The sequence below is a fragment of the Lutjanus erythropterus genome, chromosome 18 (genome assembly GCF_056507025.1).
Source record: "Lutjanus erythropterus isolate fLutEry1 chromosome 18, fLutEry1.hap2, whole genome shotgun sequence".
NCBI lineage: Eukaryota > Metazoa > Chordata > Actinopteri > Lutjaniformes > Lutjanidae > Lutjanus > Lutjanus erythropterus.
In genome coordinates this window covers 21,527,160-21,544,745 of record NC_139334.1, presented here as the reverse complement: position 1 = coordinate 21,544,745, position 17,586 = coordinate 21,527,160, and the positions used below count along the sequence as shown (strand labels likewise).

The following is a 17,586-nucleotide window of genomic DNA, read 5'->3' as shown; positions in this document are numbered from 1 at the left end:
ACCAGTTATGCACATCGCCAAATTTTGCTTGCAAACACACTGCACTAGCGTCGAGAATGGAACCCTAGATTTGCAAATTTGTACGTCTTGTTTCTCCATTGTGCGCAGCTCAACAACAAATAAGATTAGGTGCAGTAACACCCTATGCTACTTTATTCAAAGCTCTTAAAAATCAGTTTCTTGTCCATCTTAAATTGGACGATGCCTGGTGTGTCTCCCACTCTCTCAAACACACACACACAGCGGCTGTGCGCACGGCGCCGCATCCAGTTCACTCTGTCCACTCAGCTGACCGGTGCTGAAAGTGCAGCAAAACAGGTTAAATCATGAAACTGTGAACTCCATTATTTTTCTACACAGTGCAGCAAGACCAGGCTTAAATAATACAATATGTACCTACACAAGTGGACTATTACTCTGTCAAAATTCACTGTTACGATTTGAAGGGACAAAGTGGACAAAGCGCCATGCTCAAAGCTGCAGTGTGTGTGTGTTTGAAGGAGAGAGGGAGACAGACAGAGCCGACAGCAAAAATACAGAGAAAATATTTACCACACAAAACATTAAAGGATGGCACTTGCTGTGAAAAGACTACTGCTGTGCCAGAGCTCACTGAAGTAAGAGAGCGCTGGACTATAGTGCTCTTGTATTTCATGTTATTTTGCATCTTTGCAACTGGGTTAGTTGTCAGTTAATAGCTGTCAGCTACCGAAAGCAAAATGTACTGAAACTGACATCCACAATGTGTAATATAGAATATTATAATACAGTATAGTATTAGTATACTGTATTATCATTATTATTATAATTATTGATGCAAAAAATGATCGACCCATGACTCAAACCTGTGATACAATTTGAACCATGAGTCTTGTGATCTGATGCATCCCTAGTACTTTCTGTGTGTGCATGTGTTACTGATTAGAGGTAGAGCAAATGGACAAATGATCAGTCTTCTCTTTTGTTATTTTTCCTTTGTTCATTACCGATATGCAAAAAGAAACTTTATCAGAACCAGTTCCTGAGGACATGTGGCCTCATCTGCAATACGAAAGCTCAGTCCAAGGGCAACACATGCCTTAAGGGGGGGCAGCAACATGATCCAGACCAGACCTGAGACGCAGCACACCCCCCCCCCCCCCCCCCAGAACCATAACACAACCTGAAGATCAGCGAGGGGTCCCCTCCCATGGCCCCCAGGCTCAGGCCTGGACCACAGATACTGGTGGGTAAGTACACAGAGGAGAGAGGAGGAATGCTCTCAAAGCTACTACCATCTCCTAGGATCAAACACAGGAATCATTTCAACATACCTCCCATGTGTGTGAGTGTGTGTGACTATACCAACCACCGTCAGGACAAGCAAGAACCTGGACCTAAGCCTGTGTATACTCTCGGCTTATAAAACTGTGGGAATAGGTTTAGGTTGGATGTGGTTGAAAGCGCTTGTCAAAGGTCTGGGGTCTTGTGAAAGCACCCTGAAAGGATTCAGTGGTCATCTGGTTGTTCTTAGAAGAGTGTGTGAATGTTTGTGTGTGTTAATATTCAACAGCCTTGAGTTTTCTCTGAGAAAACTGAAATGTTCAACACTGATATGGCAGAGGCCAACGTCTTATGTAACCACAGTGACCAACTGATAAAGCAAAAACCAGTGAATACACCAACACCCAAGGTTAGGATAGACACTTTAAAATGTTAATCAGCATCACAAAATGACAAAATGTCACAGACAACTGAAAATGTTAATATGTTAAAATAGTTACTGGTCCAAAGCCTAAAGATATTATGTTTATTCATATAAGACTGCATATAAATAAATCAGGAAATATTCAAAATCTACAAGCTCAAACCAGTGATTTTTTTGGACAATTTTTGCTTGAAAAAATTGTGCTTTTTTTGCTTGAAAAAATTGTGGATAATGATAATTCATTTTAGTTTTAGGGTGACAACTGAACTAAAGCTGTCATCCTGTTTTTAACTGAGATTCAAAGTATTAGTTACATTTTTTTGCATTCAGATTAGGACAGGCTCACCCATGAACACGATTTCTGCCCGAGTCATGTCAGATAGATTTTCATTTGGCTGTTTATCACTAAAGACAATAAGCTCCATCATCCCACGCTACTTCACAACCTCATCAAACTACAACTTGTTATTGTTTAAACATGCTCTGGTTCCAGCTTTTAAAATTTGAGAATTTGTCATGTTTCAGTTTTATATCATTGTAAGTTTAATGTATTTGTCTTTTGGACATAACAAGACATCCGAAAATGTAGTCTGGGCTCTGGAAACTTGTGATGTTTCCAGACTAAACAATTTATCAAAAAAGAACTATTCAGATTAATCAATCAAGAAAACAACCGTGTTAGCTGCAGCCCTGTAGTGTACGAACACCATTTCTCATCTTACAGTTTAAAGTTACTCTGTAGCCTGGCCAACCATGTGCAGACACCAGCCACGTGTTACTAGTAAAAGTGCTGCCACAACGGCTGTCTAACTCAATGACCTTATAAAACACCCAATAGGCACTGAGGCACACACATCTAACACATCATTATTCCCATGCATAGGAATTCATTTAACACTTGTGAGTGTTAAATGACTAAAACATGACTAAAGCAACAATAATTCTCTGTCAATCGTCTAATTCATTAATAGGCAAATTGCTTTAGCTCTAAGTCTAAATAACTAACTTAGAGTCGCGACTATCTGGTGATTACTTTCTCGATTAACCAATTGTTTGGTCTATAAAATGTCAGAAAATGGTGGAAACTGTCGGTCAGTGTTTCCCAAAGCCCACAATAACGTCCTCAAATGTCTTGTTTTGCCCACAACCCAAAGATATTCAGTTAACTGTCATAAAGGAGTAAAGAAACCAGAAATATTCATATTTAAGAAGCTTAAATCAGAGGAATTTTGACTTTTTTTCTTAAAACATTACTCAAATGGATTAATCGATTATAAAAAAAATAACTGGGGATTAATTTAATAATTGATTAATATTTGATAAATCGTGGAGCTCTAAACAAAAATCAGCATTTGTTGTAGAAATTAAGCAATACACTGAACGGAAACCTGGACAGAGGGATCAAACAGTTTTAGCCAACAAGTGGAATATGTTTAAAATTGTATGTTATGTAAAAAAAAAATGTATGTTATATTAAGTTAAAAAATAAAACTGAAACTGTGAGCTTCTTGTATAACTGTTGCCCAACAAACAGTAACGTGACAACAAACGTCAAAGTTTGCCGTCCCCCTGGAGTCCAGACCACCAAGCGTTGCCCCCTGCCTCTTCGGTGAATGGAGGCTTAAACATGAAGACAAAAAGCAGCGCCGCCCCTGTCTTGTCCTCATCCTACTATTCAAAAAACGGACACAGACACCCTCTCCTCCCTCAAACACAGAGAATCAATACAGCCCTTGTTAAAGCTGACCCTCTTAAATTCACTCTATGGGAGCTACGACAAGACTGAGGGTCCCTCCAGGCTTCGCACAAAGAGCAGGAACTTCACTTCAACTCTGAGCTCTGTCACTGAACTTGACTGTCTTTCCTCTCTGCACACTGTTTCTATTGTTTTCTCTGTTTTTGCTGAATTTTGCCTGGTTGTTTTTAATAAAAAGTTGGAAAAATACTTTAAATAACCTCTGAACAAAACCACGAGAGGAAGCATAAACTCACTTTAACCCTTTTGAGTGAATTAAAATTGTGTGTATGAGTTTGTCTAGACAGGCCAAGTGAGGCAGCATTTAAACAATCCTGTTGTTTTTCATCGCTGTCACACCAAATTAAATCAGTAGATTGTCATTTGTGCCATTGTGCTCCGGTTCCGTCACAACCTACTTTCACAGCTTGCAGCACCCTGCAGAACTGGGAGGTATTTTTGGCCGAACAAAGCATTTGAGGTAAGGGACAGGTTGCATTGTGGGAATGGAAATGTACTCCAGGATCAAATGAAGCAGGAAAAAAAAACAGCCCGGAGATAAAGTGACTGGGCCAGAGCCATACTAAGCGTGCAGGCTGGTCGGGTCGCCTCAAAACACACAGGGGACAGACTAAACACCTCCATTAACAGGAAGGCGGCTGTCACCAGCAGGCCGCTGCACGTGCATGTGTGTGTGTGTGTGTGTGCATATGTGTGCCTCTGACGGGTGTAGAGGAAACAGCATCCACAACAGGGACAAAAGCCTTAGAGTTTACTTCCCTCTCTGAGAAAAAAAATATGGACAAACAATCTAACAATGACAGAGGAAAAGCAGAATATAGATTTCATGCTTGTACAGGAAGTAGGTCAAATTCATCAGGTCACAACAGAGCAAGGAAGGAAGAATAAAACAACGCTTTGGGGTTAGAAGAGTTGGCATAAAGGCTAGTGCCACAGATTTCACCAGCAGAAACTATTTGGTTAGTATCCGTGGATCATGCAATTGCTTCTGAGTGCGTGAGAGCGGCGTGACTGTGTGAGTTATCGCTGGACCTACAGTTTTTCCGCAGTTAATCTCAAATACTACTGGACCAGTCAGCCTAATTTGTTTTGTGCACTTTCATGACTGTATGCTGAAGGACCTCTGTGATTGCAGATTTTTGATAAACCCTGAAAAAAGACTCACAGATGAACTGATTAAATTCTGGTGTTAGAAGGTCAAAGGTCAACTTCACTGTGACATCATAAAGTTAAAATTACAGGTCAATATAGTGGTAGGTGGAAGAATACAACTGTGAGGCAGAAATTCTACTTTTTGACTGCTCTGTCTTATACAACAAAAAGCTGACTTCTCAATTTTCTTAACCAGCCGCTGAGGACTGCAAGTGATCAACAACTGCTTCAATTTGAAATCTTGTTTAGGCTAGGGACAGCGCATGTGGGGGGTCATATTAATGTTGGCAGAACACTGCAATGAGTGCAGAACATTGAGCGTTTCCTGGGTGACCTTTTGCACAAACTATTTCAATAATCAAGGAGAAATTGCAGATAAAAGCCTTCAGGGAAAAGGGAAGCCACTTTTTTGCATTCCACAGGCTACTGCTATATTTTTTAATATCTTTTCATTTCATTTTCTATCATACAGTCATGCAGGGATGCCTTAGCATAGATATCTGCCTGCACAGTCTCATCTGCAAACGCTTCTGACTCCAAACAAAAAGCAATGCCAGGCTCAGGCTTTTAAAGATTCAAATTTCAAGCAATGCAGTCAGGAGACGGAAAAAGAGAGCATGTTACTCTAATGCATTAACTCAATACCACCACATTATAGCCTATGCATGACAGCCATTTTTAGGTCAAGTGATGACATACACGGAGAGATGTTATCTTGTAAATTCCTACTTTGGCAACATATGACAAAAGGAAAGTTGAAATGTCATTTGTGTCTAAGTAAGTTGGACCAGACCTCTCAGATTAAAATGAAGTCTCCTGAAAAACAAGGAACAAAATGGTTCATGCCACTGATCCAGACTGTGATAAAATGTGTGTTGTTTCACGTCAGTTTTGAAACATGGGAAACACTTTGTTTTCCAAAGAGGCAGCCTAGTTGGTGGCCTGGTAACAGAGAACCAAGGTGGTGAAAGGCAGCGAATTAGGTGAGAAATGTTAAGAAAGACTGGCAATTGTGAAAAAGAAAAGACAGAATGATAAAGACAGGCTGACAAGAGTGAAAAAGTAATGGTGTAATGCCTCTGTAATGAGTTAAGTCCTGTAATCACTGGCTGGTGGAAAATGCCAATTTCTGGTCTGGTTTTATGTGGCCTGCTCTACACTAAACCCTGGAGAAGTATTTATGTGTAGTGTGCATGTGTGTGTAGATGTGTGTAAGATGTCGTCAAGGGTGATGGCAAAAGGCCAAACAAGCACAGTGAAGCACTTCGCCACATTTAAAAACTCCAGCTTCTCAGTGCTTTTGCCAGCTTTGACGCAACCAAGAGGACCAAAATGAATTTTCCCTCCACAACCGCTTTCACTGGGAGGACGTCTCCAAGCTCAATGCAAAGACATGAGACTGCAAGCAAGAAAGAAAGTGCAAAAGGAGATGCAACTTTCTCTCAAACTCTCCACATCCAGGACTGGACAGCTGCATGACGAAGTGAGGGTCCCAGTCGGTTCCCGTCCCACGCTTTCCAACTGGGTTATACAAACACAACAGCTGGGCCCTGAGCAAAAGTTAAATGCTTTTGTTTGGACGCAGGAAAAAAAATGTCACTGGAGATCCTTGTCCTGACTTCCTGAGTGAGAGAATCAGAGTGAAAGAGGGAGAAATGTAAAGAGTGGACCACAGTGAGGGAGGGAAGGAGGACACAGACCGAGAGACAGAATCACATACAGCAAGAAGAGACAGAGAGGAAGCTGTTTGGCCAGAGTTCAACAACGCTCTCGTTTGTCACACTTGGACAGAATTTGTAGGTCAAATTAGCATCGAGGGCCGGAGAGGCTGCAAGAGAGGGAGGAGGGAGAGACAGAGATGTGCAGGCTGAGCAGATAGGCTGCTCTTCATTACTCAGGCCTCCCTACACATGGGAATGAAGGACAGTGGGGAAAAAGGAGAAACGAGGACAGGAAAATGAGCAAAAAATGATGACGGGGGGATCTCTGGCAGTGCATTCCATTCTTCAGTGTATACTCTTGCTGCAACCGACACCAGGGCAAAGGCTAGACTTAAAACAAATAAATAAAGCCATATCTGGAGAGAGTTTAGGGATTTGCTGCTCCTCCCCAAAGCACAACGCTGTAGAGTGGAGCTGCATGTCGCGCTCTTTATTGCAGGCTGGAAATGACTTCTCCAGCTTTCAGACTGATGGGAGCCTTGTGTGATATCCATAAGGTACAGTGGTACAGTATAGGTTCCATCTCTGGACTGCCACTACAGTTCAACAAGAACTTAACTACTGTTCTTACACTATTTGATGTCATTTGAGTGTCTGATTTGAGCAGCCACACCCATCTGTTAGTCCAAAAATATATATATTAAAACACATGATGGATATAGTAATGATTATGATATCAGATGTGACTATAAAAAGACTTAGCAAACTATCTATTTCTACCTATTGTGTCTCGGGTTTGTGTTATTGACATTTGTCTATACATTGTCAGAGGTTGGCACAACTCACAGAGCAGTTGAAGGCTGCAAAAATCCTTTCCCTATTTTGCTGCTTCTGGATGTGCATCAAAATGGACAATGACAGGATACACATGCCAGATTTATTTCAATGAAATAGACCTACGTGCAGCTATGCAGGTTTTTTTTTTTTTTTAATGCCCAATTGTTAAGACATCCTTGAAATCTGCAGCAAGGACACTGACCCATGGCCTAACTTTCTACCAGTTTCTTCTGAAACATCTGTTGATGTTTTTGAGATATTCTCCTAACATGTCAATTCCACTCGTAATGGCACGTTTTGATCCGTTCTCCACACTGGCTACAGGTCCCATCAGCACCATTTCAGCAGCAAAGCGTTCTTTCCACCTGATTATGTTGCTATGTAGTTAAAACATTTCTTTTTTGTCTGTTTTTGTGATCACAGGTCTGCACAGGGTCTTTTATTTTGAAAATTGACCAGATTTTCTGTGTCTGACTTCCTGTCCACTCAATTTTGTTGTTGATGTTGCATTTGCCAAAATTAGACTGAGTGCATATTTGAAGTGGGGCAGAGAGTCTGCCGCATTTGGTCCAAACTTTCGGACTTTCCAGTTGTATTCAAACCAAACATACAGGAGTGAAACCTCCCCCGAGACCATGTTTCAGTGGTCTCAGTCTAGATCAAACTGAATCATGGTTCGGTTCATTTGTAGTGTGACAATTTGTGGGCTTTTGGACCAGTTACAGGAAGTTCTGACAGGCTATCACCAGAAACAGAAAAATGAAAAACAACGCAACAAAACAAAATGAGCCACAGTTACACAGAGAAGGCCAAATGTTTGACATGTGGTTTGGCAACTTTATAAAGAGTCACTTGGAAAAAACTCGCATAAAATCAGACACTTTTCAACGCATGTTATGTACAGTATAGTTCTTTAGTGCTCTTGCATGATTGCAATGTGAAACCAAAACTAACCGGATCAAATGTATACAGTGCAACAAAAACTAGAACCTTGGTATGGACTTTTCAGGCATGAAAGCAAGCAAATAATCATCTGATAGTGGAGAGATGAGTCATGTGCTACACCTACATGCTGTATTATGATAAAAATCTAACACAAATACCAATCAGAGGTGGCAAAAGTTCTTAAGGAACAACAGTGGTTGGATTAAAAGAAGCAGTTTGAATACATCACAGTAGTGATTACAGTAGCTCTTTATGTGAAAATGTTCCTACCTGGATAACTGGATCTTGATCTGTCAGTTAACAAAAGATCCAAATTTGGCACCCAGATTGTCAGTTAACAGTTATATCATCCTCTACTTGTCTTTTTAAGAGAACTTACCTGCACCTTTCAGAAGTACATCTATCAAACCACTTTTAGTTTCTCTGTTACAACTCCTCTTATCGTCTGCCTTCACTCACAAAAAGGAGTAAGTCTGTACATAAATCACAGGTGCTTTGCCTGTATCCATATGGCGTAGATCTCATATTTCTTTGTTGACAGCATGTGGTTTATTTGGTGTCCTGTTTGCAGTTAATTCAAGCCAGGCCGAGCTGGACCGGACTGTGGTGAGGGGGTGTAAAATGCTCACGTGTGTGTGGAGGATTCTTCTCATACACAGAGAAGCTATTCTTTCCCCCAGTCTGCAGCACCACTGACACACAGACCTAGAAACACTGCGAGCATAATCGAATCACAAACTGCATCGACAGAGGCGCACAGAGAGAAGAGGAGGAGGAGGAGGAGGAGGAGGAGGAGAGGGAAAAACCCCAGCAAGCCGACTCCTTTTGGCAATAAAAAACAGCATTGTGCTCTCAGACAAATCCTCAGCAGTGACGTCTTTGCCCTGAAATTTAACTGCGAAAAATCACTTAGTGAGGCAGCTGTGAGCTTGGCAGGCAAGAGCTGGGGGGCTACAGAGGCACAGTGGACCCCCTGCCCATTTCCCCCTCCTCCTGCTCCTCCTCTACCAGAGGAATTCACATTCCCACTTTCTCCTAATCAGTTTCTCTTGCAATTCCCTGACTCAATCCCCCCGATTCTTTTTCACTTTCCTCTCCCATGTTTCTTACTGTCAGAAGCAATAAACAAGCTGAGCTGTTTGTGTTATTAAATAGTGGAAAAAGCTATTTATTAGCTTAATATCTAGGTCCAAAACAAAGGCAGCATTTTAGACAAATAGCCTCAGTTTTCTCCTGCATAACTCAACAGCTGGCTCCCATTATGGGTTATGGTTCTCTTTCAAAAACCTACTTCTCACCTGCTAGAGTTGTTCTCCTTCCTCTGTGCTCAACCTTGTTCTAGGAGCATTTTTTACCCCAAGATACAACTTAAAAACTGAGCCACCCATACTGTAAGACAAGCCTTTTTATTGTGGTGAGCCCTCAGCGACAAGAAAAGCAACCACGTCTGCACCCCAACATGTAGTTTAAGATACCACAGTTCTGTCTTGTCTCTCGGTTGTAACAGTTTACGAGGACGGAAACCAGCACGAGTATCTGGTGTAAACCATCAGTGATGCGTGGCCATGTGCAGTCAACGGCACAGTGCAGGAGTGGGAATGGAGGCACGGGGGCTAGGCGGCCAATCTCTGAGGGGCCCTGGGTGTGGTGGGGTAGTACTGAGCTGGAAAAGCAGGAGTTAAGATCCATTTTTTTCCCCTTTGTCTTATCCCACCACAGGCTCAGATTGTCTCAGTCTCATGGGGACTACAATGCAAGACGAATTCAGAGCAAGTCCCTCTCTTCCTGCTCTTAAAAAAGAACAGCATGGTACAGTATATTTTAAATGCAGAAACCATGAGAAAATCCTGTGCTGGCAAAAACAGCATCGACTCATTAATGTGTTAAAAATACATACGGACAGATACCAGATAAGAGAGAAACTGAATACATAACACTCACTCGAGAGCCATTACCTTAATGCAATGCAGCTAAGTGAAATGAGGCAACTCAGAAGTGTGGGAAATTAACTTCAAGTCCCAACATTATTGTCAAATTTTGGTTGTGGAGAACAAATCTGCCTATTCAAATGTCCACTTGGACAGGCTCCTCAGTGTTCCAAAAAGCAATGTGTCTGGCAAAATAGTTAAGAGCGGCTCTTGAATTATAGAGTCCACCTGCCACTGTTGATCCATTAATCTGGCTTGCTGCCCTACAACACTAACTAAGGCTTTGTCAATAGAATCAGATTTGGCTGTTCAACATGAAGATTCAACATTTTTGTTTTTTTGTTTTTTACCAGTTCAGCGCCACACTAAACTCCAATATCAGCCTACATGCATAAGTTTTACCAGGAATACTTGCGTTTTAATACCTTTCTTCATCATCTGTGAGGGAGAAACATTAGAATTCCACACAGTCAGGGGAAGTAATAGGACTGTTAAAACTGTGGCCATCTCAGTTTTATTTAATGTATGTCAAGTATGAAGGCATACAGAATAAACTATCATGTTTTCCAATAATTTGTATATTTGGTCTCACACGTATGTACATGCAAGTTGACACTATGCCTCTGTTTGAGCTTCTGATAGAAGAAACTAACTTACACAACAGTTTTTGTTGTTAGACATAAGTTAGTCCATCTAAATGTCAATACATCTTAGCACTGTTTAGTCGTGTATGTTTCCAATATAATGTCACAATGGCCAGTTTGAGAATTTATCAACAGCAAGGGAAAAGTCATTTGAAAATCTGGAGGGAAGTCTCCAGCCCCCGCTGCCATTGCAGTTAGTTTTGTTGTTTAAGGTGATTTTGAGACTTGTTTGTTTCCAAAGTACCATGACGCAGCTAAAAACCTAACCTAACCTAAACCTAAACTTGTTTACCCACTCATTTAATCCTCTCTCATCAGTTAACCTTCAGCACGTTGCAACATTGATTTGTGCACCATCTAGAATAAAAACAATAAATAAATTATAATTTCTCTTTGAAATGTTATCCCTGTGCATTTTTTGTAAGCTTCTGTCCATCTTCTTCTGTTATTGTAATGCACACCGACAAAAAAACACCACTGCCTGACTCAGTCAACTGAGGGGTCTCTGACTGATGATTGGACTTTGAAGGAGCAGCCCTGACACAAACACAGTATTTTCTGCTTTTTACGTCAAGCACTGTGTCTTTGGATCCACCAGAGAAATGTCCAATTCAAATATTTTCAACTGTGATGCGATTAGCAAACGGCTGACGTTGTCATCTCCAAGATTCTTTGTGAAAGAGGCAATTCTTTGGGTTCTGGAGCAGGAAAGGAGGTCAGATTTAAATCCACAGGCTCTGTCCTTCATTGGTGTCCTTTCGCCCACCACGGGTCAGTCACAGAGGAATGTCTTGTGGCAACAAGGCCACTGTGACTGGACACAATTCTGCTGAGGACAGCGGCAACCAGAGCCAGAGTTAGAGGGGGCTAAAAAGGAGAGAGGAAGAAGTGTTGTGTTGTCTGTATCTCTGTGCAGTGTGTAGGCCGTCATCACAGCCCTGTCTTTCTCAAAAAAAAACACACAAAGGCAGCTCTGACAAGAGGAGAGACAGGCAGTGAGGGAGTGGCAGAGGAGAGAACGTCCATGGAAAAAGGATAGAAGATTTAGCTGTAAAACTAAGGCTGCAACAATTGTGCAGAACAATGAAAACTGAATGGAAATACAAATTAACGACAAGACAACTAATCTAAAAAAAAGAACTCTCTATAGGAATAGTTTTTGGACAGATTTCCTGTAGTGACGCACCACTTCCTCTTGATCTGGAGCCCGTCTCAGGTTCCAGCAACACCCTCCAATCAAAGCAGCACAAAGATATCTAATCAGCCAATCAAAGCCTGGACATGAAAAGCGAGCTGACTCTAGTTGTGCCATGTCTGAGGCAAAGAGACTTCTGGGTAGCAGATGGAGCTGATATCACATCCCCAGAGTGGCCATCTGTGTAAAAACATAGAAAACAACACGCACACCCCTCTTGTTTGAGTTTGTTTGCCCTGTCTCAACTTGTGGCCCAAGTCTGGACTGCCACGCACTTGGATTCTACCCACAAGAGGGCGTAGGCCTATAGGGTGTATAGATTAGATTTCGAATACTATGTATCACATTACAAAGCCCTACATGGTCTCGCCTCTTCATACATTTCCAAATATTTGAATCTCTATTCCACCTCCAGGACAGTGGATTTCAAACTTTAGCTGCACCAAAGGGCAAGCCAATCTCTCAAGGGACACCTGTATTCATATAGCTTTTATAATCAACTTAACCAATCAGAAACAACTAGTACTCCAATCTGAGACAGAGCTCCCAGAGTGCAGGTGTAAATAAAGGCATTAATCAATCAGGGTTTTTGAAGTATCAGATTCCAATAATTCCCACAATCTGGCAATTGCACAAACAGCTAAAAATGAGATTTTCTTTAGGGTACAGAATTTGCTTCTGTGTTGGGAAATAACAACCAATATACTAAATCAAAAATACGTCATTAACTTTTTGTATAGTCGTATATTGCAATAAAAATGTAAAATCCCACAACACACCAGTGTGTCCCAACAAACTGTTTGGGAATCACTGCACTAGGCCACTCAGATCATCCGTTCCGAATCTCTTCTTTATACCCCGCTCACTCCGCAAATCCAGGGATGATTGTGCTTTTTGCTGTTTGGGCAGCTCAAACTTCCTTCCACCCTCTATTAGATCAGGTGAGTCTGTAAATGGCTTTAAAAAACTTCTCAAAACCCATTTCTACTGACTTGCCTTCCCTGTAAAGGGCCTGTAATTCATTTGTCTGTATATAGCTGTGTTTGCTTATTTCTTTGTATCTGTATCCTGTGCAGCCCCTTGTAACATTGTTTTAAAATGTGCTATATAAATAAAATCTTACTTACTTACTATATATCATAGCATGAAACCAAGAAAAACCTTTAGGTAGTACTGCACAAATGGCTGCATGTCAAAGTAGATACTTTGAGGACATAAACCAATGACTAATCTTTCTTTTATACAGACTGCCAATATTTAACACTCAGATCCAGAAACTGGCATTTAAACGGAATTGTGGTGATTTTTTTTTTTTTTACTCCCACAAGAACTCCTCTTCTGTCAGAATCTACTCTTGTATTTATCTGTAAGAGAATCAGTCAAAGCAGTGTTTATATTGCCATATTTCCACTGCGATAACCACAAGCATGAACCACAGGAACAACATCAGAAAAAAGTGGGTTCGAGGCTGAATATTGGATATAAACTCTGATGTTGTAACGTACAGTGGAGGGCCTCTCAGTCATTATTCAGGCTGTGGCCCATAGCATGTAAACGGGAAAATTATGTGAATATTGTAATATTTCAGTCACCGAGCCATGTTAAAATCCTATCACTGGAATACTGCCTTATTTAGAGGAAGGTCAACTGCAGGGTATTCCAGTTCATGTAAACACAGTCAGTTAGGGAGTTCGGTCATTACCTCCTCCTGCGAGGCATAGTGAGGGTCTGCAGGATCCACCGACCAGTAGCAGTAGTCAAAACAAAACTCCAGAAGCTTCTCTCTCGAATCCACAGCACCATCTGTACGTCCATCCAGCTTCAGGGAGGAAAACAGAAGCACATTAGGCTGATTCTTCATGCTCCCCCTTTTTAATTTGCTATGAACCAACATCATATTAGAATGAGACAAGAAATACAGTATAATTTAAAAAAGCTAATACAGACAATGCAAACTGAAATTCAAAATATAAAGACAACATGTGCTTACATGTAATAACATTAAAAGATGAGTAAACAGTAGTAAGAGCTACATAAAATCCTAGTGATAAAAGCCAGGTACTACAGAATAGCTTTTGTTTATGAGACTGCTATGGTGCAGAATTGCAAGCAAGCCGTTTCCATTCATTAGCAACACATTCACTCCTCCTCCAGTTCTTTAGTCGCCTCACTGAATTAACACTAAACACCTTTCTGCTTACTGTGAATCCTGCACTGAGGAAAAACAGCACAGCAGCATTTGGGCCTGTCCAGGCACAACAGCTGCACAGGAGGACAGTACAGCTTCTAAATATTTCTTCTAAATGACTGCATTCGACCAGAAGAACCATATTGTTCTCTCAGATGCTGCTGTCTTTGATTCATAACTTTTAACCCAGCATTTTTTCATACAGGGATGTAAATCTCTTCAGGTGTAGACACAAGTTACGAGCACTGGTTGAAACATTACTTCAAATTTATTTTTGACATATGAGGTTTTGTTTTACTATCAGACTCCATTGTAATTGAACTGGAAAACTTTTGAGGTGATGTCAGGATATCCTGTTTAAATCTGGTGAGCGAGGGTTCAGTTGCAAAAACGTCATTGTTGGAGCTGATGAGGGTTAAATGTCTTGCTCAAGGACACTTTAGCGTTAGATTCATGCCATGGAGAGGGCTGGGAAAAGGGTCCTTAAAGTCACTGTTGTACTTCAAACAGAGTAGTCAATTATCAAAATAATTATCCAAATGATCAATCCACTCGAACATCTGTGTAGAAAAGCCTGTCCTCACTCTGACTGCAGATAACACTAAGCTCTGGGTATCAAATTTGTTCACAGCAATTGGCTTGTCTGAAAGCCTGACTGTTTAACCCCTCTGCACTTTTAGGAAATTTAACAATGGTCCTGTATTGTACAGGATTAGCCAATAGCAACAACTGCTACAAGCGACTCTCCTGGCCAACAGAGTTCCATCCTCATGATTTACAACTACTCAAGTTAAGGAAAACTGACTGGTTGTAAAACACTCTGAATCTTGTTTTATCTTTTCTTGTTTTACTCTTTTTAATTAAGTTCAGTAGGTCTTTACAGCTCGTATTACTTGATGTTTGTTATTTAGTCTCATGTTTATTGTGCTTTAAAACCCACCCTTTTTTTTCATTATGTCTCAGATTCTTCACAACTGTCCCACTTTCCATAAATAATTATTCCCATGAGCCCCGCAAGAGCCTTGGAGTCTTGATCCTTTTCCATGGCAGAGGGAAGCCATATGTGGTTTCTCTGTGTCACATCATTTGTAACAGATTCTCTCCGCCCCCACCCAACTCCTCTCTATACGTCAGCATTTACAAAGCCAAATGTAAACAAATGGGGCGATCCTGTAACAACCAATTTGATCAGCGAAGATCTTCACATGTGTGTGACTATGTTGTAGCTAAATGTGAGTTTTGAGATAAGTTCTGGGTGAACTTTTATCTTTTTGCATGCATCACTTGTAAACAAAGGATGTGGACATTTTGACATATGACTCTCAAGGCTTCAAGGCTCAAAGTTAGACCTCTAGTACAAAAAGATTTACTATCTCTATATCAGCTAATGCAAACACTCACAATGAAAAGCACCAGGCTGTCCGCAAGCAATGCAGCTCAACTAATCAGACAAGTCTATTCAGTCATCTGGCACAGCAGGTTGGTAACTTAGCGAAAGTATTAGCTTACAAGACTGTGCAGCTCACATAATAATTTCCACATGCACAGAACCTTTTTAAAAACCTAAACTAATACCTTAAACAAAACGCAAACCAAAAATTACCCCTTTCAGTCAACATACAATATAAAACAACACTGCACACTCATCTAGTCTTGCAAATAGGACTATTATTATTAAGGCCTAGAGCCAGATTTCCTGTTGAAACACCTAATTTAACTGTGAAGCTATTATACGTTGTTTTATGTTTGGGTAGTTATATGAGTGTCTCAAATATTCGATTAGTTTTTTGCTCTATAAAATGTCAGAAATTGTTAGAAAATGTCAGTCAGTGTTTCCCAAATGCCAAGATTGTGTCTTCAAATGTCTTGTTTTGTCCACAACCCAAAAATATTCAGTTTACTGTCATAGAGGAGTAAATAAATCAGAAAAGATGCACATTTAATAAGCTGAAATCAGAGAATGTTGACTTTTTTTCTTTAAAACCTTACAAAAAAACCACTTCTGGATTATCATAATAGTTGGTGACTAATTTAATAGTTGACAGCTAATTGATTAATGATAAATTGATTCATTGATTAATCGTTGCAACTCTATTTCGCATTTTCTGTCACTTTTCAGTCTATTGGAGTACCTGAATTATGCTGTAGTTTTGCAGCTGTTTGTACTGGTGTGCAGAGTGTCAGACTGCTCATGTTTGACAGGAAGGCTCTCCCAAACTGTGTGTGTGTGTGTGTGTGTGAGAGAGAGAGCCCAACACATATAATAAACAACTGTGACATCAAGCGGGAAAAGGCTGAGCCAAGACTGTAAACATCCTGTTGTAACAGATATCATCTACACGCTACTCAAATCATGCAGTACTACTAACAAAAAAAAAAAAAAAATACACTCAATAAAGGATAAAAAATACTCACCTTTACATTTCGGATCCTCACAAACTTTTCCTCCATCTGTACTGCGAGCCTTCCTCCATCCGCACTCTCCCTGTGAGCAAGAAGAGAACGACTCCTTCAGTCAAGTGGAAAGAGGTGTAAAGAAATATGATGAATGTTTATGAAAAGTGAGCATCGACTAAAAAAAAAATTAAAGGAGGCTAATGTGGAAGTGCCTTAGACCTGCATTCTCTCTAATGGCCAGCAGGGGTCAACTCCATTGGCAGCAAAAATAAGTCAAACTGTGCAGACGTTTATGAGAAAATGACCCCATTTCTCACTTGATTTAGGACCTCAGTAAACACTTGCCTGCTGAGTTCATGGTCTTAATCACTGGTTTCAAGTCTTCTTCAATACAGCATGATGTTCATTTTGTCAATTATGATCCCATTTAGAGTAAAATGGACAATGATGCAGGGTATGCCTTAGGCTGTTGTAATTTACACTACTGTTTTCTAAGCACTTTTGTACAGCCTCCCATCCCCTGACAAACAATTATGTCATCACCCATCGTGATATTTCACTGTGGACATCATCATATCCCAATTCTTTAGACATCGCCCAACCATTCAGACGCCATTAACATATTGCTCAATTTGATCATTACACACATATTTACTCCTTTGGAAAGATTATATTTCTTACGACTCAGAAACAGAAACTCACGCTCATTCAACTAACATTCAGCATGATTTTGAACTCCAATTAATGTAAAATGGGCAAACAAAAACAGTTAACCCAGCCTGGAAATAAAAATATATAACAGATTTCTCATTTAACCTGAATTATAACTGCACCTTGCTAACTGTACTCCCCTCGCGCCTCCGCCCTCTCATAAAAATATGGTCACATCAGGCTCCAAAAAACCAAGATGGCAACGGCAAAATGCCAAACTCAAGGCTTCAAAACAAGACCAACGGAGTGACGTCTCTGTGGCTACATCCACTTCTTTAATATGGAAGTGAGAGTTCAGATCAGAAGAACCGTTAACACATGCTTTCAATAGAGCAGAAGAGATCTACTGTAACAGACGCTATCAGTATTGATCAGTGTCTCCCCCTCCAAATGAAAACCGGACAGAGGTTTAACAAAGGTTTCACTTTGAATTCAACACCCAACGGACGGATTTAAATAGGTTTAAAAATCCTCTTTTTGCTGAT

At 40.6% G+C, this 17,586-nt stretch overlaps 1 protein-coding gene across 2 annotated transcripts in view; it reads right to left on the bottom strand.

The window, feature by feature from the left end:
* stard9 (StAR-related lipid transfer (START) domain containing 9) overlaps positions 1–17,586 on the bottom strand; it is a 55,860-nt gene that overhangs the window by 34,084 nt on the left and 4,190 nt on the right. For both annotated transcript variants that reach the window (XM_084742034.1, XM_084742035.1), the window contains exons 2-3: positions 16,409–16,478; positions 13,508–13,624 (exon numbers count right to left, since the gene is read on the bottom strand). In XM_084742034.1, coding sequence (XP_084598160.1) covers positions 13,508–13,624; positions 16,409–16,478 — 187 coding nt within the window. The remainder of the gene's footprint in view (positions 1–13,507; positions 13,625–16,408; positions 16,479–17,586) is intronic.